Source organism: Myxine glutinosa, chromosome 14 (assembly GCF_964187855.1).
Source record: "Myxine glutinosa chromosome 14, kmMyxGlut1.1, whole genome shotgun sequence".
In the NCBI taxonomy this organism is placed as follows: domain Eukaryota; kingdom Metazoa; phylum Chordata; class Myxini; order Myxiniformes; family Myxinidae; genus Myxine; species Myxine glutinosa.
Window position 1 is genome coordinate 29,549,712 of NC_136274.1, and position 27,052 is coordinate 29,576,763.

At 48.0% G+C, this 27,052-nt stretch overlaps 1 protein-coding gene and 1 long non-coding RNA gene across 2 annotated transcripts in view; both read right to left on the reverse strand.

The window, feature by feature from the left end:
• Positions 1 to 328, reverse strand: part of LOC137439232 (synaptotagmin-like protein 5) — a 37,266-nt gene extending 36,938 nt beyond the window's left edge. Inside the window, exon 1 of the mRNA XM_078767955.1 lies at positions 324 to 328. Within this exon, the coding sequence (XP_078624081.1) occupies positions 324 to 328 (5 nt within the window). The remainder of the gene's footprint in view (positions 1 to 323) is intronic.
• A 2,724-nt stretch (positions 329 to 3,052) lies between these two features.
• On the reverse strand, positions 3,053 to 26,518 carry LOC137439330 (uncharacterized). Its single transcript, XR_010986880.2, has 3 exons — positions 26,400 to 26,518; positions 16,716 to 16,792; positions 3,053 to 3,183 (listed from the first exon to the last, which is right to left on the reverse strand). It is a non-coding gene; the product is annotated as an uncharacterized LOC137439330 (long non-coding RNA).
• Positions 26,519 to 27,052: the final 534 nt, after the last annotated feature.

The following is a 27,052-nucleotide window of genomic DNA, read 5'->3' on the forward strand; positions in this document are numbered from 1 at the left end:
GTTCTTGTCACCTACCCAACTCATCCACCAAGTTTTGTCATAACCCATCCAAAACGTTACAAAAATATCTAAGTTAAAAAACTGGAGAGTCCATCTGTGTCCGTCCGTCCGCAAACTAATCCCTCGGTTTTGGGGCTATTCCCGCCAAAACCTCAGAAATGTTTTAGGGTCCCAGCAGGTGTCCTAAGGTAAGTGGGATGCTTCATAAATTCCTCAATACAATTATGATTTTCAATCCGTATGATGTTTCTTATCTGCCCTTTCTTGCCGGCAGATTCGTCTGCATTAGTTATCACATGAGGTCGGCGTCTATACTTGTTTACCTCATGAGTGTTTGTAACATTGTATTTTATTATATTTATGCTACAGTATTCATTTATGATTGGAATGATACTGATTGGAATGAAAATATAGAGAGATTGAGATTAAAGGAAATGATATGAGGGTTTCCACCCGTGACATTCGTGGATTCGCCATTTGCAGTTTTGCCATCGACTGTGTTTAGAAACATTCGGCTGCAGTAGGTTTTTTGTGCAAGTCCTTCACGAACTGGCTGTTTAGGCCTGACGTTCAACTGAAATTGGCACAGGAATGTGGAATTTATTGGTTCATGGTTTAGTTAGCATTTGCCGTTTTTTTTACCCAAGTCCTTCACGAACCGGCTGTCCATGCATGACGTTTGACTGAAGGTGGCACATGAATGTGGAATTTATCGGTTCATGGTTTAGCATTCGCCATTGCTGCATTGTCTGTTTGCATTTGGCCTCCCACCCGTGCATAAAATAGCATGGGTTCCTCACTCATCATGCTATATATTGGTTTTGGTCCTCAATTATGAAGAATCACTAAAAAAAATTTTTTTTAACTCTCTTATTCGGATGTTCACCAAAATCGAATCAATTCGTCCTCGTCACACACCCAACCTGTCCGCCACGTTTCATCTGAATCTATCCACAACTTTTTGAGATATCGTCCTCAGACAGACAGAAAAGTAGGGGTGCAAACATAACCACCTTTGATGGTGGTTGCGGGTTATGTAAGGCGGTAACAAACGTCAGCCGGTGGATTCTCGCTCGCTCAGCATCGCATAGGGTGGAGTTTCCGCAGCACACATATAAAGAGCACATACTGAACACTCATTACCCCCATGCACACATGAAGCAAAAGGCGGGGTTAAGCAATTGGTTCATGTTTGTCCGTCCATCCATCCATCCGTCCTATCAGTAAATAATCATCAGGCAAATAATGTGTTAGATAGGGTGGTGTAATAGACATTGGGGAAAATGGAGGAAAAACCGGAATTTATCATGGAGTACGACAGTTTTTGATGGATGATCATGGGAAAAAATGGCCACCACATGAAATGTGTACAAAGTAGTATGCTGAAAAGATAATATAGAATGGGGATATAAACCTTTTTAAAGCCATACTTTTTATTCTCGAGTGTTTTCTGAACTATTTATTTGTACGCCTTTAAACCTCTTTAAACATTTCAATTGAATTATATACTTGAAAAATGTAGAACACAAATCGCCTTCATACAACTTCCAAGAACCATGCAATACAAGGAATGTGTATATGGGTGAAGAAGAAGCCGCCATAATAGCTATGTACCGATCAAAAAAGCCTCCATCTCCTCAATCACGACTCACCGTCACCTTATTACAGTGTACAAGGGTAGTTGGTGTATAAGATTCAGTAGCGCTAAACTTCCGCGTTTTTTTTTTTTTAAAGGTCTTTAAAATCATTATCTCATTATAATTGAAGTTCAACGCAAGGTTTGCGGATTGCGGATTATGTTGCGGCTTGCGGATTGCGGCAATGTGCTCGAATAATTGCGGGTTGGCCAACTATATTTTCTACATTTATTCACCTCATTAATTTGCATGGGCCATCAACACAATATTTACCCTCAAACCCTCCAATATCATCACCATCATCTCCATCAACTCGTTTTAATCGTCGCCATCATCGCCATCGCATTAGTGGATGAAGTTTATCATCATTATTATTAAAGGTTAGTTTCTTGGTCTTAACTCAAGAACATAAACTTTATTTTATATTTTTAATACAGGAAAATAATAATTTATTTTATGTTCTTAATAACACTTTTATTCGTGAAAATAAATAACACAAACGCAATGCACAACTATGTTAATCAACGGCACAGTTTGGACAATTTTTTTTAAGCTGAAGTTGCTAACCCTATTTTCCTCATTACCCTCTAAGTTTGTGGATTTGTGTTTCACGGGATTATCGAGAACGTAACCCCCGCGAATGGCAAGGCCCTCCTGTGTAGACCTGAACACTGTGCGGGGTATCTTGTTCTATGAACTATCTAGTACTTCATTCGTTTCATCATTTGTGTATCTGTTAACAGAAGACAAGCACACTGCATGAGTAAAATACTAGATGGCATTCATAGAATACTTACCCAGTGCAGTCAACTTGGTGCGAGCCAACTCTTCTGTTTTTGAAGGGTTTTTACTTTGATCTAATATGGCTGCCAGACCACGTGAGCGACGACATCATAAGTTAATATTCTCTAATATAATTGTTGCCTAGATCACGCTCAAGAATTTTCACACCGATCAGATCAAGCGTTGTACTTGTCGAATTATGACGTCATAACAAAGGCAACGATGACATCATCATTAACCTATCTTATTTCCCATGGAGAGTACTTGACAATGAGCCATGTTTCATTTTTTTCAATGGAGTGGTTTCAGAGATGTAGAGGTGTGAAGTTTTTCCAAGATGGCGCCCATACCACATGACCTATGATGTCATAATTATCACTAAAATTCTACAAGCAGATGCGCTCCTATGGTGAAAATTTCGTGCCAATCGGACCAACAGTTGCAGAGAAAATGAATTTCAAAATGCAGACACGCATGCCACACGTACGCCACACGTAAACCAAACGTACGCACGCACACCACGTGTACACCAAACATACACACGCCACACGTATACACCCGAATGCCTAACCCTGCTTTTCACTTCTCGAGCGCAGGGTAACAAGAGCCATCATATGATGAGAAATACCCACCTAAGCCGTAGAGCCTCAGCATCACGGAGTCGCCGATCTCTCATCAAGACTTCCAAGATGGCATCGTGCTCAGTCTCGGAGAGATAGCTCAAATCGGGGGGTGCTGCACCAGTTAGAGCTGTTCCGGCCATCTGTCAACCACAAGAGATAGAAAAATATTTGACATTTACGACTATGACTTGAAGCTACATTATCTGAAAACCATTTACATGAGATGGTCGGTTAGTCAATCACTCATTGAGGACCATGGCATCACTTGACCATGACAATGAGGACCAGAGCTCTTTATCCGCATGATGGTGTGTTTTCAACTTCTTTTTTCATCGACACTCCAATAACACCAGGTCAGTGATGCAAAAGCATGCAGCCATCTTTAAACCTTTCATGACTTCATATTGTGGCCTGTCTCATGGGCTCTCAGGATGACCTGGAGGGATGCACACTCGTCTGTCTTTAAGCTGTGTAGCCTGGGTTTTCATCTCGGCCCAGCTATAAACTGTCATCCCGATGTTTCACAGGCAGGGAGATTCATCATTGTGTTGATGAAATGTCGTCCCTCGGATGGACGTTTAACTGGGCATCCCATCTGCTGGCATTGGTCGATTGACGTTACAGATCCCACGAAAAACCGACCTCAAATCATTAAAAATGACAAAATTGGGGAGAGTGTGGACCAATTGTGGCACCTGGGGAAAAGGAGACCAATTGTGGCAACTGTAGAAAAGGAGACCAATTGTGGCAACTGTGGAAAAGGAGACCAATTGTGGCAACTGGGGAAAAGGAGACCAATTGTGGCAACTGGGGAAAAGGAGACCAATTGTGGCAACTGGGGAAAAGGAGACCAATTGTGGCAACTGGGGAAAAGGAGACCAATTGTGGCAACTGGGGAAAAGGTGACCAATTGTGGCAACTGGGGAAAAGGAGACCAATTGTGGCAACTGGGGAAAAGGAGACCAATTGTGGAAACTGGGGAAAAGGAGACCAATTGTGGCAACTCGGGAAAAGGAGACCAATTGTGGCAACTGGGGAAAAGGAGACCAATTGTGGCAACTGGGGAAAATGAGACCAATTGTGGCAACTGGGGAAAAGGAGACCAATTGTGGCAACTGGGGAAAATGAGACCAATTGTGGCAACTGGGGAAAAGGAGACCAATTGTGGCAACTGGGGAAAAGGAGACAAATTGTGGCAACTGGGGAAAAGGAGACAAATTGTGGCAACTGGGGAAAAGGAGACAAATTGTGGCAACTGGGGAAAAGGAGACCAATTGTGGCAACTGGGGAAAAGGAGACAAATTGTGGCAACTGGGGAAAAGGAGACCAATTGTGGCAACTGGGGAAAAGGAGACCAATTGTGGCAACTGGGGAAAAGGAGACCAATTGTGGCAACTAGGGAAAAGGAGACAAATTGTGGCAACTGGAGAAAAGGAGACCAATTGTGGCAACTGGGGAAAAGGAGACAAATTGTGGCAACTAGGGAAAAGGAGACAAATTGTGGCAACTAGGGAAAAGGAGACAAATTGTGGCAACTGGAGAAAAGGAGACCAATTGTGGCAACTAGGGAAAAGGAGACAAATTGTGGCAACTGGAGAAAAGGAGACCAATTGTGGCAACTGGGGAAAAGGAGACAAATTGTGGCAACTAGGGAAAAGGAGACCAATTGTGGCAACTGGGGAAAAGGAGACCAATTGTGGCAACTGGGGAAAAGGAGACCAATTGTGGCAACTGGGAAAAAGGAGACCAATTGTGGCAACTGGGGAAAAGGAGACAAATTGTGGCAACTAGGGAAAAGGAGACAAATTGTGGCAACTGGGGAAAAGGAGACCAATTGTGGCAACTGGGGAAAAGGAGACCAATTGTGGCAACTGGGAAAAAGGAGACCAATTGTGGCAACTGGGAAAAAGGAGACCAATTGTGGCAACTGGGGAAAAGGAGACAAATTGTGGCAACTGGGGAAAAGGAGACCAATTGTGGCAACTGGGGAAAAGGAGACCAATTGTGGCAACTGGGGAAAAGGAGACCAATTGTGGCAACTAGGGAAAAGGAGACAAATTGTGGCAACTGGAGAAAAGGAGACCAATTGTGGCAACTGGGGAAAAGGAGACAAATTGTGGCAACTAGGGAAAAGGAGACAAATTGTGGCAACTAGGGAAAAGGAGACAAATTGTGGCAACTGGAGAAAAGGAGACCAATTTTGGGGCAACAAGACTAATGGGGGGAAATGAATGAAATTACAAACTTGGGCATCTGAGGAGGCCAATGGTGCAGCTGGGGAGAGGGTTTTTGTGGCAACTGGGGGAGGGGGGCAATTGTGGCAACTGGGGGACCAATCTTGGCAACTGGGGGTTGTTGGGGAGGAACATTTGTGATACACATTTCATATTCCCAAGGGCAAACATTCCATTTTACTCTGCTCTGATGAAGAATAAAAGGATCGCAGAGACAAAACACCGCCGGACCCGAGTTGCTCATTTTCATTGCTTTGTTAAGACACAAAGGCGACAAGTGAAGTAGAGCATGTCGTTTACGCCAAGGAGGTGGCAAATAATCTTGCACAACAATCCCACCTGCCGCACGTGGACCTGAACCACATCCCTCCAGGGCTCTCTGGCTTCACATCTACAAATCCAGTGTTATTGAACAAGATTGTGGATCCATTTTACAGCACATGTTTTTGATTGGTTAACAAGAGATTTCCCCCCAACCCCCTCTGTCTACCCCATTCCAAACGAGAGTTCACATTTTACCACCTGCAGTGCACAATTCCAAGGCAACCTGGCATCAGTTATTCAGCCGACTCTCAGGCCAAAGGTGACTCGAAACAAATTTGTGTGCACAGCATATCAAGTTATTGTTTGCCCGTTACCATGAAATATTACCTGCTTATTGTTAATTATGATCAGAAATAGAACATCCACAACTAATGCTTGGAGGGAGTGCACGGGATACATCACCTGCGGATTCCAATGTGGTGTATACATTGGGTGGTTGAGTTTGGGACATCCTGAGGCTGACAGGGTAGTGCAAAGGTGGCACACTTGTCTTCAAGGTGTCTAGTCTCGGTCCGAACTCCAAACTGACTATAAACTACCACCCAGGTGTTGCTCAGGCAAAGCGTTGCATCAATGTGTGACGTCGCTCAGGACTTTGGGCCAGATGTCCCATCTTCGAGCATTGGTTGGTGGATGTTAAAGGTCCCGAGGTGTCTTTTGACGAAGAGTAGGTGAGCTATCTTCGGCACGCTTTACAAATTACAAGTTCCTAAAGGCTTTGAAAGAAAGGCAGGCTTGGCCAGTCAGTTCGTGAAAGACTTGGAATACCAATACTTGCTCGATGAGCCGCATGGGATTGGATTGTGTGAAAGACGATGATGATGTTCATGAATTCCCAACATCCTGACAAGCTTAGCTTTATTTTAAAGGAAAGGAGGATTCACAAAACACCACCTCACATTATCATAACAACAGTACTAGACCGGGAGCCCAGGGGGGTCAGCCTAGCTGGAAAGTTAACCAATTTTCATGTATACTAGCCGAAACCCGTGGAACATCCACGGAAGGGAGGATGTGGTGTATGGATCGAGTGTACCATTATGGATGGCATAGGGGATTTGCTTGTCCGAGTAAGAGTTAGGAAGAAAGATGAGAATGAAGAGTGCGTAGGGGAAGGTGGGGCAAAATGGCACACTTAAGCTTTCTTTGAAATTTTATCCAAAATGATGCAGTATATCTGAAATCAGACAGTGTCTTTACAATCATTATTCCATTATAAATACACAAATTACTTGGTATTAGAATCAAATCAACCATTCACTGGTGAGAACCAAAGACCAAAAATGTGCTAAGTGGGCCATTTTGTACACCACGTTGGGCAAAATGGCCCCCACATATGGGGCAATATGGTCACCCCGTGGGGTAATATGGTCACCCCGTGGGGTAATATGGTCACCCCATTGAAAAACATAATAATTACCCTCAGAGTCACCAATCAAAACACTTTGAACCTGAAATAATATTTATTGTGAAAAATTACAGACTACAAGGTGAGATTATGCACATAATTAGGCACAAAAGTCACAGATGAAATTCACATCTTCTTCATCCACACCTGCACAACCATCATGGGCCCAAAGACGACAGACTGTGCACTTTATCCATCCTTCTCCTATCACACTATAACTTTCCCGGCAGAATAAGCACATTGTTCCATCATCATCCTCAGACTCGCTAGATTCTTCTGGTGCCGTAAATATAGCCCGTTTACCCTTCACTATCTTCTTTTTTGGCTTTTCTGCAACTTTCTTTTGCTTCTGAGGTTTTTTTTCAGCTCTCTGCTTTGCCTTCTCTGCCTTCTGTGCTTCCTGTCTTTTCTTTTCTTCAGCTGCATCAGCAAGTCGTTTCTTGTATGGGCTTGATGTTAATTGCTCTGACATTGACCTTTTTGATTGACGTGTTGTAGGCCTACCCTTAGCAGGAGTAGCCTTAGGTGGGGGACTGATTTGAAAGGGTGAAATGAACTCCCTACTGGTGCTTGCAACAGCAGGTCTTGGAACAGCAGCATGTCTTTGAGTGTTACCAATGGGTCTCACAGCATTTTCGGGGCCTCTTGCAGCATTACCATTAGGTGCAGGACCATCAACAGGTCTCACAGCATTAACATCAGGTGCAGGACCACCAACAGGTCTCACAGCATCTTCAGGGCCTCTTGCAGCATTAACACCAGGAGCAGGAACATCAGCATCTCTATGGGCATCTTCAAGGGGTCTCTGGTTATCATCCATGGTTTTTTGGACATAGCTCGGTAAGTACTTGTCCGATTAATATGAAACCTTGAAAAGGCACATCCTCGGGTCCCCAGCAATATACCTGGCAAGTTTAAAGTATATCGGACCCGTGGTTGTCGAGAAACAGCGGTCACAGACATACAAACATACAAACATACAAACAAACAAACATACAAACATACACACAGAGATTAGTGGAATTATAGATAGATCACCCTGCCCCTTTGTGAGAGTAAGGTCCAATGTTTCTATCTTACTTCCACAGAAAATCAAAATTCAAACAGTGACCATTTTGATGACCCATAATCCCTTATTCCTAACCCTCATTACCCGACTTGGTGAGAACAGCACTAACTAAAGCAGACAACAATCATGAAGCACCCTGCCCAATAGATGAACTTATATTTCAGTGCATAAAATGACATGGTATAAGTAGATATGTATAAGTTACATGCATGCATGCAGCCAGCCAGCCAGCCAGCATGCAAGCATGCATACATACAGACATACATACATACATACATATAGGGTAGGCCTACATGTATACATAGGCCTACATATTTGTAACAAAAATAAGAAACATGTATGGGGTAAAATGGCCCACTAAAGGGTAAAATGGTACCCCACGGGCCATTTTACCCCAGGGAAATGGACCGTTTTGCCCCATGAACGACCTCCATGAAAACCTGACATCATTGGAAACCACATGTACTGGGCAGAATGTTTCAAAGGTCAATTTTAGTGACTGACTTATACTCTAAAAGCATGCAGTAACACTAGGAAATATGAGTCACTCTGTCACCACAAACACAATTTTCTCACATACCTACCGATAGATCCTAGTAGGTGTCAAAATGTTGGATGGTTCAGCTCGAGTTCAAGACTGGATAGGGATGGCCACCATGTTGTTACTTTCTGCTAATCCACAAAGGAATGTTTTAACATGAACAGCCACAAGATGGCAGCAGCTGCTGGTGTAATATACCAAGGGGTCCATATGACCCAAGGGGTCCATTTTGTACCACTTTCCCCTATATGAACAACGATCGCCGACACCGGCACAAATGCATGCTCTGGATTGTCCACTCAGTGGACGGCTTGCTTTCGCCTTCGCCTGTCCAATCAGCGGACGGCTTGCTTCGCCTTCGCCCAGCAGACGCCAATACGATGGCGACGTAAGATGGCGTCGTATCGGCAGTTAATCGGATGCTTTTGGGCATCCCCTATTTCCTCCCCTATTTCCTCACAACGACAGACCAACTTCAACCCACTGTGTGTTTGTCTATGGAAATCAGCATCTGACAGAGTAAGTGTGTTTCAATCTCTAGGCCTTGCTTCACTGGCCAGGTCATGGCTGGCAGCGGTCACTTTTTATATCATACACAGTGAGGTATTCTTGTCTGAACTCCCTCGCTCGTGGAATCTACCTGTCGGACATTGCACTGCTGTTATCTTGGTGACAATTTCAAAGCTTTTATGCCCTCGTCGGCATTTTTTGGGGTGATTTATGAGTCTTTTTGGAGAAGGCTGATTGACTGGTGCATAACCTCGAAGCTTATTCGTCCCTCCACTCCTACAAGTGACACATTGTCCTGTACAGCTTGGGGTTCCTGTCTTCATCATCCGTGAAACAGCTTTACCTGTGGACTCAGGTTCTTCTCCATGCATCGGTGATACGAGGACTTCACCTTCTGAGGACTCGCAAGACGTGACTGTCCAGTCGGCTTCATCCTGTGTGCACCCTCCAGACGAGATCCTTTCAACCGTGCTCACCACCAATCTTTCGCCCATTTATAACCCGCTGGGTTGAGCTTGCTTGAGCTAATTTATGGTATGATATAAGAATATTATTATACTAGCCGAAACCCGTGGAACATCCACGGAAGGGAGGATGTGGTGTATGGATAGAGTGTACCATTATGGATGGCATAGGGGAGCGCTCATGGGATCTTCTTCTTCCTTTAAGCTCCAATTTTTTCTCTTTAAGTTAAGTCCAATCAATCCTCTCTGCTCGAAGTGCTCAGGCCATGCCTTCCTGCTCTCATACTTTTATTTCCGTTCGGTGTAGAAAGAGATTGACATATCGTTCGTCTGTTTTCAGCTCGTTATCTTTAAGCTTCCTTACGTCTCGCCACCTGCTACACCTCTCTGAGTTACGAGGATTTATGCAACGCACCCCGAGTATCGCAACGTCACTCCATTTAACTTTATTAAAATGACGATAAAGACGTTTTCTTATATATCCTAATTTAAAATGTTCAAGGGAATAAAAATACCATTTGGTTCACACCACCCATGTTCACACCACTTCACCTTCACCCAGCACACGCCAATACGATGGCGTCGTAAGATGGCGTCGTATCGGCCGTTAATCGGATGCTTTTGGGCCCCAACGTCGGCTAATTCAGATTTTTCGAGTATGGCTGTACGTGATAAACAAAGAGCGCGGTTCGTAGATCGTAAATCCATTAGTGCCGTGGGCATCGGGTCACTGGGTGCGGCGTAAAAGGGATAACAAAGTCGAGTCCTTACGGTATTATTATATAGATAGCAATGGTCCATGTGCATGTCCATATAAGGAAATGGACGTCTGCCGGGCACATTCTGGTGGGTGTGGTCAGAAAGGCCATTAGAAAGGGACCCCAAAATTGAGCTAGATCAGCTCGTGAGTTAACCCGGTGAAACCTACAGGAAATAGTTCGGCATAGTCCCAGATATGATGAATGACCACTGCCAGACATTTTCAATGGTGGGTGTGCCCACCAGACACACCCGAACGCCCCCCCCCCCCCCCCCCTTCATTGAGCTAGACGGCTAGATTGAGCTGAGAAAAAGCCCAATTTATCTCTTGATTCTGTGGCTTTGTAATTTTCTCACAATTATCAATATAGCATGTATTTGACCAAGCCTGAACCTGGACAACAAGGTGCCAGGCATGTTACTTTACATGTATTACTTTTTGTGACACTTTTACCGGTATATGTGTGGGAAATAGTCAGTTTAAAATAGGAATCAAGTAGTCAAGTTCTCTTTTCACTGCAACCCAACTCATTTTATTAATGATCAGTCATCAACACATCCAAGAAGATATTAGAAGCAGTACGAGAGGTAAGTTTTGTTACTTAAATTGCTCCTCATAGATATCATGCTGCCACCTATTCTCATTAATCAAGCTTTAAAACTTAAAGATTTAAGAGAAGTCTCTCCTTTGTAACTATACTCAAAATCAGTGTGTTTATGATGATGCAAAGCGGTACATGTACATGTACATCCCTTTGAATCCATCAGGTACGTGTATGTTACCAGAATAGCGCTGAGGCCTAATCACAAAATGCATAGAATTCACCTAACCCTCACCCTCCTGCTGATGCTGTCCATCCATCGTATGGAGGGCCACTTGTCCATTAATTAGGCCTACCTTATCCACTGATATAGACATGTCAATGAACCTTATGCAGCCAAGGTTACTCACACTGTATACTACAAGTGGAGCCGATATGCTTAGCTGTACGGTCATTAACTTTAAAGCTAAACAATGTGAATGTATGCTCTTTTCTTGATTGAGGGAAATGAAGGCATATATTTTTCGTGTCTGACTGGACCATTATGATCATTCTTGTACATGTGACTGAACCATTTCCCTCAAGGTAAGCGAATGCCCATACCACGAAAAATGTCAATTTTGATTCCTCTCAATTAATATTTAATATCACTGCGGTCATTTCTTTTTATAATGGGTGTTAGCAAAAGTGTGGCTCTGGGGATTTGTTAATACAATGCATTATCCTCACACAACAGATTTTGGTAAGCAGTGATCACGAATCTACTGTCAGCTAACACCCTTCTTGTCTTAAGCATTACACAGCAGTGAAGCGCCTGACAGAACCCCTGCCACCTGATGATGAACCTACTGCCAAAAAGGCTTCTATCCAAACAAGACGCTGCAGTGTCCTTCCCAAGTCGGATCAGCAGGGCCTGTTGAAAGGGACTTGTATTTTCTGTGGCAAAATCCGTAAGAAGAAAAATGGAAAAAGAGGAGCCCAGACTGAAGATAGCGACAGTTGCCGGTTGCGAGTCACTTTGCCATCGGGTAAAGTCTTCGAAAAACGAACGTACCAAGAGTCTCATTCGGAGTGGCGTGGACCTGATCGCAAAGGAAGCAGAATACCACAAATCATGCCGTGTCCAGTTCCTGAGGAAGACTGATGATCAAGATAGGCCCAATGAAGGGAGCTCATCTCAGTCCTACCACAAGAGAGCATTTGCATCTCTGCTTTCACATATCCAGAATGAGGTGCTGGGAAAGCAACGATCTGTGTTAGTTAAAGATTTAGTTGCATGTACAAAGAGGAGTACACCAGTGTCTGAGGAGATGGGGCAGACCTCCAGGCCTACACAGCTCAAAATCTTACCAGGAAGGTAAAAGACCATTTCAAAGAAAAAAAAATATCACAATAAAACTGGCAGACCCTCGGAAAGGCAACTTCATCTATACTTCTCCCCTTCCAGAAGAGGATGCCAAGGCTCGCCTTCATGAGGATTCTAAACGGTATGAACAGGATAACAAGTTAAGATGGGCCGCTCTCCATCTTAGATCTCTGATGATGCAGCTCCCGAAGACCAAGACCCCAAATCCTGCAACAGTCCAAAATTTAAAGGAATGCACCGCCAGAGATACCAGCACAGCTGGACCTGTTCTTCAGACGTCTCCTTGGTGGCATGACACTAACTTTCTGTGGTGCACACAAGTTAGTCGACCGAAAGGTAAGTGCAATGGCATCGGATGCCATTTACAGCGGCACTCATGGTACCGTAAAACCACATGGTACCGATGTCAGCATCGACCTCATGGTACCACAGCTCATCGTTGTTGCCAAAGATTAAATACATCAGATTCTACCTTTTTTATTTATTTATTTATTTTCTCTACAATCAATGAGTAGAAGTGTTTTGTTTTCATGTTTAAAACATTGATAGCATTTTCAGTTGACATTTCTATAAATTGTTCCCCTGACTAATCCATACCTGTTTCAGCAGTATGCAATTTATCCAACCATGATATCGGAAACGCTTTCTTTAATATTACGAAAGGGAAATAATAGTTTCGGCAACGTATTACATTAAACAGATAACGTCAGCGTCTTTACAATACCCACGACAAATGACGTGTTATACCTTACAAATCCCTGCTTTTCCCATGACCTGAAATAAAACATCTGATTTTCAAAAGTTATGTTGCTGTTATTCCATAGTATTTTATTCTCAATTTTATTATCATCAGGTTAACTCTCGAGCTGATCTCGCTCAATTTTGAGGTGGTGGCATTGGGGGTGTCTGGCGGGCACACCCCACCACTGAAACTTGTCTGGCAGTGGTCATTCATGATATCTGGGACTATGCCGAACATTTTCCAGTAGGTTTCATCGGATTAACCCACGAGCTGATCTCGCTCAATTTTTGGGTGGTGGCATTGGGGGTGGCATTGGGGGTGTCTGGCGGACACACCCCACCACTGAAACTTGTCTGGCAGTGGTCTTTCATGATATCTGAGACTATGCCGAACATTTTCCAGTAGGTTTCATCGGATTAACCCACGAGCTGATCTCGCTCAATTTTTGGGTGGTGGCATTGGGGGTGGCATTGGGGGTGTCTGGCGGGCACACCCCACCACTGAAACTTGTCTGGCAGTGGTCTTTCATGATATCTGGGACTATGCCGAACATTTTCCAGTAGGTTTCATCGGATTAACCCACGAGCTGATCTCGCTCAATTTTAGGGTGGTGGCATTGGGGGTGTCTGGCGGGCACACCCCACCACTGAAACCTGTCTGGCAGTGGTCATTCATCATATCTGGGACTATGCCGAACTATTTCATGTCGGTTTCATCAGGTTAACTCACAGAGCTGATCTAGCTCAATTTTGGGGTCCCTTTCTAATGGCCATTTTGACCACACCCACCATAATGTGCCCGGCAGACGTCCATTTCCTTATATGGATATGCACATTGCACATGGACCATGATTGCTATATACATGAAAATTGGTTAACTTTCCAGCTAGGCTGACCCCCCTGGGCTCCCGGTATATACTGTCAGTCATAAGCTTACGAGAAGGAACAGGTGAATACTTCACACCATTATCGGGTCTAACTCTCCTATCCGTACATCTATCTATAATTCCAGTAATCTCTGTGTGTGTGTCTGTGTGTGTGTCTGTGTGTGTGTATGCGACCGCTGTTTCTCGACAACTACCGGTCCGATATACTTGAAACTTGCCAGGTATATTGCTGGGGACCCGAGGATGTGCCTTTTCAAGGTTTTAAATTAATCGGACAAGTAGTTACCGAGCTATGGCGATTTCTTTACCAAACTCCGCAAGCCGTTCGCTTTGGACCAAACCATTTCATGTAAATAGAGGGGGGGGGGGGGGGGGGGGTTGTCACCGTACTTGCAAGGCGTTCGCTTTGGACCAAACCATTCCATGTAAATAGAGGGGGGGGGGGGATTGTCACCGTACTCGCAAGCCGTTCGCTTTGGACCAAACCATTTCATGTAAATAGAGGGGGGGGATTGTCACCGTACTCGCAAGCCGTCCGCTTTGGCTTTGCGAATGAACCAAACCATTTCATGTAAATAGAGGGGGGGGATATAATTTTAGATATATATATAGTACGGGCATGCCCTAGTGAAAGGTAATGGTGATCAATAATTGAAGAACAGAACCAACAACTCGGTATTATGTCAACACCTTGCGGCACAGCAATCACACATTTACAGAATCAACCTCACGAGGACCCGGCGGTCTCCAACGTCACGAGGACCCGGCGGTCTCCGACGTCATGACGACCCGGCGGTCTCCGACGTCACGAGGACACGGCGGTCTCCGACGTCACGAGGACACGGCGGTCTCCGACGTCACGAGGACCCGGCGGTCTCCGACGTCACGAGGACCCGGCGGTCTCCGACGTCACGAGGACCCGGCGGTCTCCGACGTCACGAGGACCCGGCGGTCTCCGACGTCACGAGGACCCGGCGGTCTCCGACGTCATGACGACCCGACGGTCTCCGATGTCATGAGAACACAATATGTGAAAAGTGGTTGTGGTTTTACAGCATAGATCCTCATGGTGTCACCAGCAATGATCCAACTCCAACTCGCTTTTTTAAACTATGGGCCCATTTAAATACGGCGAAAATAATTCGATAAAACACAAAATGAGGAGGACGTGAAGAGCCATGGAAAACAAAGAACACAGAGCTCTTGGGGACATGGATGACAATGAGAGACGATGGGTGGAGAAGATGATGGGAGGAGTGGTTACCGTGGCAACCCACAAGAGCACCGAGCCGCAGAGAGCATGCGTGTAACCTTGGTGAATTAGGTGCAGCCGTGCATTCAATAAACCGCTTACCTGTGCTCTTCTGCAGTCCCGGAATGTGAGAGGGGGGTCACAAAAATGCATCAGGCATTCAAATCCAGTCCTTTTTCCAGACATCGGTTCCTAATCACATTGACCTTCGGAATCGAGTTCACTCAGGAATCAAAGGTGAACGGATAATATGAAAAGGACGATTTCATGTTTCAGACGGGGGCATTATAATCTATTTATTACATACGAAGATGAATAGTTTGGGGTGGGTGGAGTGGGGAGAGAAGAGAAAATATGGGATGGCTTTCCCGGCTTTCCTCCAATATTTGCATCCCCAATATTGATGGCACCGAATATGTAATTAAATAAAATATGCAGCTCTGGACGTGAACCTGCAGTTTGTAAATATTTACAGATTAATGCGCAGAACATAATTACTCGTACAAATGAGAAAACGAAGAAACAGCAAAACGAGGTTCAAATTTGGTTGACGAACAAGAGGAAGGGATCAAAGAATCCTGGATGACTGGAAGTGGACCATTGATTCGACCTTGACTTTTCCTACCATTAAACTAATGCACGAACATCAATGGAGAGAGAGAGAGAATAGATCAGCTCGATATCATCATGGCATGAACATGACTATGCTTAATGACTTTGGTACAGATGTGGTAGGGGTCTTTGATATTAGGTGGGGTCTTTGATACTACAAAGGTTCTTCCCTACTGGTTCAGTGGAGCGGGTGTTATAGCAATCTTCTATAAATTGATGAGGTGTGTGTGTGCGTTTGTATGTGTGTACATGTGTGTACATGTGTGTACATGTGTGTGCATGTGTGTGCATGTGTGTGTGGCATACGTTTTGTGTCTAATTAATTACGTAGGTCGATTAATTCATTACGTACTATTGAAATGTACATTTGAACTCTTTAGACTGCTGAGACCCATTCAACCTTTGAAGACCCCCAAGATCCTTAAGACCCCAAAGACCCCTAAATACCTAGAGGACCCAAAAGTCCCAGAGAACCCAGAAGACCCAAAGGATTCAGAAGACCCAAAAGTCTCTGATGACCCAAAAGACCCAGTGGACCAAAAGACCCAGAGGACCCAAAAGATTCCAAAGACTAAAAACTCAAAAGTCCCCAAGCACCCAAAAAACTCGAGCACACAAAAGACCCCTCCCCCCTCTACCCACTCTCGCCGAGTCCAGCAGGCAGGTATGCTACAAGGCAGTGAAGACCAATACAAATTTGGTACAATGGACCAACGGGTCCACTAGTTGATAAAGGATGGCACAGCCGACCTTCAGACCTAGTAACACCCAGCGGGTCAGAGGGTAAACCACCCGAAACCATTTTGATCGCTGCCTTGATGTCTCCAATGCGGTTGTTACTTTGGATGATCATGATCCAAATCAGGCGGATGACTCGATCCATCAATATCGGAGTCCGGTTACAGCCATTGCAATTGTAAGCATTAGAGAAGTAGAGTTTATAAAACCTAATGTACTTCATACCTGTGATGGAGCAGCTCAATTACAGGCTCTTCACATGAAGGTAAGATATTTCACATCACAGGAGGTATACATCCCACCTGCATATCAAGGACACAGCACCAAGGAAAAAAAACCAACAAGATGGATCAAAAACTGCAAAATGAAGAATAAGAGCAAACGGAAATAGTAACAGGAAGACGAACTGAGCCATAGACTAGCTGGGATGAGCTAAGGATGAGGAGCAGAGATGAGGAGCCAAGATGAGGAGCAGAGCGAGACAGAGAATTCACGGCTCGGCTACCGCTAGGAGGCAATTAGAAGTAGAAACTGAAAAAGCAAGGAATTAACACCTGTCCATTCTTTCCCACGCTTAATTAGGTCCCCTGATGAAAATCATACCAATGGCAAGAACAAATCAAACAAGAAAAAGCAATCAGAGATTACAGACCCTCGCCAGGGCGTGTTTGTGAGGTGTATTTTGTGGGGTGTTTTTGTACATTCTTTCATTTTTTTGTACAACTCCGCTTTCATCAGACACGCGTGACAACAGACAAAATTGAATTCAGTATTGTGTTTTAAATATTTTTTTAATGAGGCTGTCCTCAGGGTCTTTTGAGTCCCTGGGGTTTTTTTGCATCCTCTGAGTCTTTTGGATCATCAGGGTCCTATCTATAGCTCTTTTTGGTCTTCAGGGTCTTTTGGGTCATTGGGGTGTTTTGATTCCTCAGGATATTTTGGGTCTTCAGAGTCTTCAGGGGTTTTTTTTGGTCGTTTTGGGTCCTCAGGGTCTTTTGGATCTTCTGAGTCCTCAGGGTTGTTGGGGTCCTCTGGTTCTTCATGGTATTTAAGGATCTTCAGGGTTTGTTGGGGTCTTGGTGTTCTTAAGGGTCTTGAGGGGTCTTAAAGGTTCTTCAAAGGTCCAACGGGTCTCAGCAGTCCAAAGTGTCAAAAGGTACATTCCGATAGTACACAATTAATACGTAATTAATAGACAGGATGCCACTAACTTCAAACAATACATAATGAATAGATATACATATTGAAAACTCACATGGCTGTAGAAGATAATATAGTAGAGTTTCTTCTTCTCTAAAACAATAACAACTTCTGGCTGCCAGCCGTAAGACCAATCATATTGAAATTTTAAACACGTGTTCGGCTTTACGACTACTACATTACTTTGAAGTTTAACATTGATCAATTAAGCGGTTCAAGAGAAAAAAATTTAAAAGGTTTTCGTTCAATCCAATATGGCCGCCAAACCATGTGACGTATGAATTATTCAAAGACAGCATGGTATAAGCAAGGCATGGGGAACATATATGTGAAGTTTCCGTTCGATGTGTTCAGCCGTTCTGGAGGAGTGGCTTTTTAAAGCTTTATTCTTCAAAACATCATAGCCGTCAAACCATGTGACCTATGACGTCATGGTCATGGAATGTTTTGTTCGTCATGCGTATGAGATCATGCATGTGATGTTTTGCCTCGATCTATTTAGCCATTTTGGAGAAAAATGGGTTTTAGTGGTTTTTAAGGCTTTTGTGTTAAAACAAATATGGAGGCCGAACCAAATGACCGATGACGTCATCATTATTATTATTTTTCTCGACCAATTTATCCCAAGATGATGCTCAATAAATTTCTCATCTTGATTGGATGAAGTTTTGTACTTGTCGAATTATGACATCATAATGGAGGCACCTATGACATCATCATTAAGATATGTTGTTCTCCATGGAGAGTTCTTTACAATGAGCCATGTCTCAATTTTTTCTATGTTGCACTTTCGGAGATGGAGGTGTAAAGTGTTTCGGTTTTTCCAAGATGGCACCTGTACCACGTGACCGATGACATCATAAATATAAAAAATTATACAGGTGGAGGTGCACCTATGGTGAAAATTTCCTGTCATTCGGACCAACGGTTGAAGATTTATTCTGTTCGGACAAACAGACAGACAGACAGACAGATGAAAAAAATCACTCATTGAGCGACACTTGACAAAACAGAACAAAGTAGAATGGCACTCAGTAGAGCATCATTTTGACCCCAAAAATAATTAGTGGTTGAATTCAGTGACCTGATATGCAAATGGTTTTCAAATATTTAGTTAATCGGATGAAAATTGACAATTTTAGAAATTTCGCCTATGTTGACCTTTTGACCTATGTTGACCTCAAAATAGTCGGTGGTTGGTTTCAGTAAGCCGAAATGCAAATTATATTCAAATTTCAAGTCAATCGGATGAAAATTGAGGATTTTAGAAATTTGAAATTGTTATTGACCTTTGGCCTATGTTGACCTTTTGGCCTATCCTGAAATCAAAAATAGTTGGTGATTGAATTCAATTTGCTGATGTGAAAATCCCATTCAAATTACAAGTCAATTGGATGAAAATTGAGGATTTTAGAAATTTGGAAAAAAGTGGTTGACCATTGGCCTATGTTCACCTTGTGACCTATGTTCATCTCAAAAATAGTTGTGGTTGATTGCAGTAAGCTGATATGCAAATCCTATTCAGATTTCAAGTCAATCGGATGAAAATTGAGGATTTTAGGAATTTGAAAAAAGTAGTTGACCTTAGGCCTATGTTGATCTCAAAAATAGTTGGTGGTTAAATTCCGTTCGCCGATATGAAAATCCTGTTCAAATTTCAAGTCAATCGGATGAAAATTGAGGATTTTAGAGATTTGGAAAGGTTGTTGATCTTTTGGGCCCATGTTGACCTTGTGACCTATGTTGACCTCAAAATAGTTGTTGGTTGAATTCATTTAGCTGATATGTTAATCCGATTCAAATTTCAAGTCAATCAGATAAAAATTGAGGATTTTAGAAATTTGAAAAGGTTATTGACCTTTTGGCCTATGTTGACCGTTTGAACTTAAAAAGATATAGGATTTTGTCGGACCACAAACTCTACCGTTTGGTGAAGTTTTGTGAAGATCGGTTTAAAATAGTAAACTGTAGGCACGTTTAAGTTAGCGGACAGACAAACACACACATAAACAGGTGTTTGTTTGTTTTTGTTTTGTTTATATTCCATATACTTGTCCAAAAAATTTTTTGCCAAGTAACAAACAGATTCAAATGCAATACCCTCTCCTCTGGCGAGGATAACAAGAGGAAGAGTGACTCCAAGGCATCACTCATGGTCGAAATAGGGAAGATCACCATCAATGGCCATTGGGGACAGAAGAATCGGTGCTCAGTAGAAAATCACGAGCAGAATGCAAGAATACCCTGGGCACCCCTATCCTGTCTTACGTCATCTAAAGCCTCATGCCAAATCAAAGCGTCGCGCCCTCATGCGAAATTAGAGCCTCGCGTCCTCATGCGAAATTCGAGCCTCGCACCCTCATGCGAAATTAGAGCCTCACACCCTCAAGCGAAATTAGAGCCTCGCACCCTCAAGCGAAATTAGAGCCTCGCGCCCTCATGCGAAATTAGAGCCTCGCACCCTCATGCGAAATTAGAGCCTAGCACCCTCATGGGAAATTAGAGCCTCGCTCCCTCATGCGAAATTAGAGCCTCGCGCCCTCATGCGAAATTAGAGCCTCGCGCCCTCATGCGAAATTAGAGCCTCGCACCCTCATGCGAAATTAGAGCCTCGCACCCTCATGCAAAATTAGAGCCTCGCACCCTCATGCGAAATTAGAGCCTCGCACCCTCATGCGAAATTAGAGCCTCGCGCCCTCATGCGAAATTAGAGCCTCGCACCCTCATGCGAAATTAGAGCCTCGCACCCTCATGCGAAATTAGAGCCTCGCTCCCTCATGCGAAATTAGAGCCTCGCGCCCTCATGCGAAATTAGAGCCTCGCGCCCTCATGAGAAATTAGAGCATTGGTCCCTCATGCAAAATTAGAGCCTCACGCACTCATGCGAAATTAGATCCTCACGCTCTCATGCGAAATTAGAGCCTTGCACCCTCATGCGAAATTAGAGCCTCGCGGCCTCATGCGAAATTAGAGCCTCGCACCCTCATGCGAAATTAGATCCTCACGCTCTCATGCGAAATTAGAGCCTCGCGGCCTCATGCGAAATTAGATCCTCACGCACTCATGCGAAATTAGATCCTCACGCTCTCATGCGAAATTAGAGCCTTGCACCCTCATGCGAAATTAGATCCTCACGCTCTCATGCGAAATTAGATCCTCACGCTCTCATGCGAAATTAGAGCCTTGCACCCTCATGCGAAATTAGATCCTCACGCTCTCATGCGAAATTAGATCCTCACGCTCTCATGCGAAATTAGAGCCTTGCACCCTCATGCGAAATTAGATCCTCACGCTCTCATGCGAAATTAGATCCTCACGCTCTCATGCGAAATTAGAGCCTTGCACCCTCATGCGAAATTAGATCCTCACGCTCTCATGCGAAATTAGAGCCTCGCGGCCTCATGCGAAATTAGAGCCTCACGCACTCATGCGGAATTAGATCCTCACGCTCTCATGCAAAATTAGAGCCTCACGCACTCATGCGAAATTAGATCCTCACGCTCTCATGCGAAATTAGAGCCTTGCACCCTCATGCGAAATTAGATCCTCACGCTCTCATGCGAAATTAGATCCTCACGCTCTCATGCGAAATTAGAGCCTCGCGGCCTCATGCGAAATTAGAGCCTCGCACCCTCATGCGAAATTAGATCCTCACGCTCTCATGCGAAATTAGAGCCTCGCGGCCTCATGCGAAATTAGAGCCTGGCGGCCTCATGCCAAATCCGAATGACCACAATATAACCCAAACCGATGATCACCGATGGGCAGGTTAGAGGTGAGACCTGATGCCGATTGAAATGATGGCTTCCATATTTCCTCTTTTTGCAAATAAGTCACGTTTGATTGCTTGTTCAAGAGAGGATAGGATAAGAAATAATAAAGGGCATTGCGGATAAAGTGGTGGTAGTGGACCCAGGAATATAGATATGCTTTTGCACTGTTAATGCAACAAGGGGAGTAAAAAACCTGCTGCAGAAAAATCCAATCATGTCCAACTCAGCCTTACTCAGACACACAAGGAAAAAATGCCTCAGGAAATATACTATAATGAGCCTTTGCAAAAGACGTGATTAACAACAAGTCATAAACTGAATAAATTAACAAAATTATTTCACATGTCGCAACTCCCTCACCGACCACCACTACTCTCCCCGCTCCACCCAACGACCACATCCTCACTCCCTCAACAACAGAAATCCTCCCTTCCTACCCCAATGACATCCTCCATCCCTCCCCCACCGACAGCCTCACCCTCTTTCCCCACAATGACAGCTTCACCTTCTTTCCCCACAATGAGAACCTCACCCTCTTTCCCCACAATAAAAGCCTCACCCTCTTTCCCCACAATGACAGCCTCCCCCCACACACCCCACCCAACCGACAGGCTCCCCCGCTCTCCCACCGACAGCCTCCCCCGCTCTCCCACCGAACAGGCTCCCCCGCTCTCCCACCGAACAGGCTCCCCCGCTCTCCCACCGACAGCCTCCCCCGCTCTCCCACCGACAGCCTCCCCCGCTCTCCCACCGACAGCCTCCCCCGCTCTCCCACCGACAGCCTCCCCCGCTCTCCCACCGACAGGCTCCCCCGCTCTCCCACCGACAGCCTCCCCCGCTCTCCCACCGACAGCCTCCCCCGCTCTCCCACCGACAGCCTCCCCCGCTCTCCCACCGACAGCCTCCCCCGCTCTCCCACCGACAGGCTCCCCCGCTCTTCCACCGACAGGCTCCACCGCTCTCCCACCGACAGCCTCCCCCGCTCTCCCACCGACAGCCTCCCCCGCTCTCCCACCGACAGCCTCCCCCGCTCTCCCACCGACAGCCTCCCCCGCTCTCCCACCGACAGCCTCCCCCGCCCTCCAACCGACAGCCTCCCCCGCACTCCCACCGACAGCCTCCCCCGCACTCCCACCGACAGCCTCCCCCGCTCTCCCACCGACAGCCTCCCCCGCTCTCCCACCGACAGCCTCCCCCGCCCTCCCACCGACAGCCTCCCCCGCACTCCCACCGACAGCCTCCCCCGCACTCCCACCGACAGCCTCCCCCGCTCTCCCACCGACAGCCTCCTCCGCTCTCCCAACGACAGCCTCCCCCGCTCTCCCACCGACAGCCTCCCCCGCTCTCCCACTGACAGCCTCCCCCGCTCTCCCATCGACAGACTCCCCACTCTCCCATCGACAGACTCCCCACTCTCCCATCGACAGACTCCCCACTCTCCCATCGACAGACTCCCCACTCTCTCTCCTGCCTCCTTACCGACAGCCTCCCCCACCCCTAACTGACAGCCTCCACCACCCCTCACCGACAGCCGACCGCTCTCCCACTGACAGCTTCCCCCACTCTCCCACCGACAGACTCCCCCACTCACTCCCTCACCCACCCCTAACTGACAGCCTCCACCACCCATCACCGACAGCCCCCCGCTCTCCCACCGACAGCCTCCCCCGCTCTCCCATCGACAGCCTCCCCCGCTCTCCCACAGACAGCCTCCCCCGCTCTCCCACAGACAGCCTCCCCCGCTCTCCCACAGACAGCCTCCCCCGCTCTCCCACAGACAGCCTCCCCCGCTCTCCCACAGACAGCCTCCCCAGCTCTCCCACAGACAGCCTCCCCCGCTCTCCCACAGACATCCTCCCCCGCTCTCCCACAGACAGCCTCCCCCGCTCTCCCACAGACAGCCTCCCCCGCTCTCCCACAGACACCCTCCCCCGCTCTCCCACAGACAGCCTCCCCCGCTCTCCCACAGACAGCCTCCCCCGCTCTCCCACAGACAGCCTCCCCCGCTCTCCCACAGACAGCCTCCCCCGCTCTCCCACAGACAGCCTCCCCCGCTCTCCCACAGACAGCCTCCCCCACTCTCCCACAGACAGCCTCCCCCGCTCTCCCACAGACAGCCTCCCCCGCTCTCCCACAGACAGCCTCCCCCGCTCTCCCACAGACAGCCTCCCCCGCTCTCCCACAGACAGCCTCCCCCACTCTCCCACAGACAGCCTCCCCCGCTCTCCCACAGACAGCCTCCCCCGCTCTCCCACAGACAGCCTCCCCCGCTCTCCCACCGACAACATCCCCCGCTCTCCCACAGACAGCCTCCTCCCCTTCTCACCGACAGCCTCCCTCATCCCCTCACCGACAGCCTCTCCATCCCCTCACCGACAGCCTCTCCATCCCCTCACCGACAGCCTCTCCATCCCCTCACCGACAGCCTCTCCATCCCCTCACCCACAGCCTCTCCATCCCCTCACCGACAGCCTCTCCATCCCCTCACCGACAGCCTCCCCCACTCTCCCATCGACAGACTCCCCCACTCACTCCCTCCCCCACCCCTAACTGACAGCCACCCTCATCGACAGCCTCTCCTTCCCCTCACCGACAGCCTCCCCCACTCTCCGATCAACAGACTCCCCCACTCTCGGATCGACAGACTCCCCCACTCACTCCCTCCCCTGCCCCTAACCGACAGCCTCCCCCACTCCTCACCGACAGCCTCCCCATCTCCTCACAGACAGCCTCCCCTGCTCCCTCACCGACAGCCTCCCCTGCTTCCTCACCGACATCCTCCCCTGCTCCCTCACCGACAGCCTCCCCTGCTCCCTCACCGACAGCCTCCCCTGCTCCCTCACCGACAGCCTCCCCTGCTCCCTCACCGACAGCCTCCCCTGCTCCCTCACCGACAGCCTCCCCCGCTCCCTCACCGACAGACTCCCCCACTCTCCCATCGACAGACTCCCCCACTCTCCCATCGACAGACTCCCCCACTTTCCCATCGACAGACTCCCCCACTCCCTCTCCCACCCCTAACCGACAGCCTCCCCTGCTTCCTCAACGACAGCCTCCCCTGCTTCCTCACCGACAGCCTCCCCTGCTTCCTCACCGACAGCCTCCCCTGCTTCCTCACCGACAGCCTCCCCTGCTCCCTCACCGACAGCCTCCCCTGCTGCCTCACCGACAGCCTCCCCTGCTGCCTCACCGACAGCCTCCCCTGCCGCCTCACCGACAGCCACTCCTGCCTCCTCACCGACAGCCTCCCCTGCCCCCTCACCGACAGCCTCCCCTGCCCCCTCACCGACAGCCTCCCCTGCCTCCTCACCGACAGCCTCCCCTGCCTCCTCACCGACAGCCTCCCCTGCCTCCTCACCGACAGCCTCCCCTGCCTCCTCACCGACAGCCTCCCCTGCCTCCTCACCGACAGCCTCCCCTGCTTCCTCACCGACAGCCTCCCCTGCTCCCTCACCGACACCCTCCCCTGCTTCCTCACCGATAACCTCCCTGCTCCCTCACCCACATCCTCCCCCGCTCCCACACTGACAGCCTCCCTGCTCCCTCACCCACAGCCTTCCGGCACTCTCAGCAATCCCATTCCCACTCCCTCACCTACCACAGACGAACAGCGGGAGGCCCACCCGATACTCGACGATGGGCACTCCTCAATACCCAATGACGTGTTCCTCCCCTCCGCTCCCCCGATTTCTGCCGACATGTGCCCCTCCCAATTTCCAACGACGGGCGGCCCCTCCGGAATCCATCCGACGGGCGTCCCCTTCCGATTCCGACCGACGGGCGCCCCCTCCGATTCCATCCGACGAGCGCCCCTCCCTATTCCATCCGACCGGCGCCCCCTCCCGATTCCATCCGACGGGCGCCCCCTCCCGATTCCATCCGACGGGCGCCCCCTCCCGATTCCATCCGACGGGATTCCCCTCCCGATTCCATCTGATGGGCGCCCCCTCCCGATTCCATCCGACGGGCGCCACCTCCCGATTCCATCCGACGGGCGCCCCCTCCCGATTCCATCCGACGGGCGCCCCCTTCCGATTCCATCCGACGGGCGCCCACTCCCGATTCCATCCGACGGGCGCCCCCTCCCGATTCCATCCGACGGGCGCCCACTCCCGATTCCATCCGACGGGCGCCTCCTCTTGATTCCATCCGACGGGCGCCCCTCCCGATTCCATCCGACAGACGCGTCTCCCGATTCCATCTGACGGGCGCCCCCTCCCGATTCCATCCGACGGGCGCCCCTCCCGATTCTATCCGACGGCGCTCCTCCCGATTCCATCCGACGGGCGCCCCCTCGCGATTCCATCCGACCGACGCACCCTCCCGACCCGATTCCATCCGAAAGGCGCCCCTCCCGATCCCATCCGACAGGCGCCCCCTCCCGATTCCATCCGACCGACGGACGCACCCTCCCGATTACATCCGACAGGCGCCCCCTCCCGATTACATCCGACAGGCGCGTCTCCCGATTCCATCCGACCGACCGACGCACCCTCCCGATTACATCCGACAGGCGCCCCTCCCGATTCCATCCGACGGGCGCCCCCTCTCGATTCCATCCGACGGGCGCCCCCTCTCGATTCCATCCGACGGGCGCCCCCTCCCGATTCCATCCGACGGGCGCCCCCTCCCGATTCCATCCGACGGGCGCCCCCTCCCGATTCTATCCGACGGGCGCCTCCTCCCGATGACGCACACCACACGTTGTGCGCCCGCACATATCCCACAACGTCTGCTTACCCGACTAACCCCACAACACCCGTCCTTAAATCCGACAAAAATACACCCACAAAACCTACAAGCGTCCACGCTGGAAGTTCGAAATGACATGTTGAACTTGCGATGCTGTAACCATTGTTAAGAATAGTGTACGGTATGGTACGGTATGGTACGATATGGTACGGTATGGTACGGTATGGTACGATATGGTACGTACAAAAAGAACTCGCAGGTTGCACCAAGCAGGAGGTTTGGGTCAACCACTCGATGGACCAGAAGCCACGGGTTGAGTGAAGTGACAGCAATTGGGGGTCGAGCGGATCAAGAGAAAATGGGGTCGAGTGGCTGAACAGGGACGAGGGGGAGGGGAGGGGGGAAACTACCAGGTGCAAGGTGGTCGAGTCGAGTCCCGAGCTGCGCTCCCTGGTCCTGGTGTCCCAACACCGAATCCAATATCGCACGCGCGCGAATGAGCCTGGGATTCATTCTCTTGCGCTTTTCCATCCATATTTCGTTCGGTCGTTCGTTCTTTCACGCGTTCTTTCATACGTTCGTTCGTTTTGTGAACTCCAATGCACCCACGAAGGTTAATTGAGAAGGCGAAGCGGTTCAGCCGATGTGATGTTTCGTTTCCAGGAAATTGGTTCCAATAACTCCGTCCGTTACACCTCGACATATAATTAATCTTGATTATCCTGTTAACGATGTGAAAATGAGATGACACTTCATCGGGAATACAATTCGCTGCAAACATGGAACCATTTACGCTGAGCAAGGCAAGGAACGACTTGAATAAACATGCCTTAGCCTTACCCCGCACTGTAAACTACACGCACCTTACCCCGCACTGTAAACTACACGCACCTCACC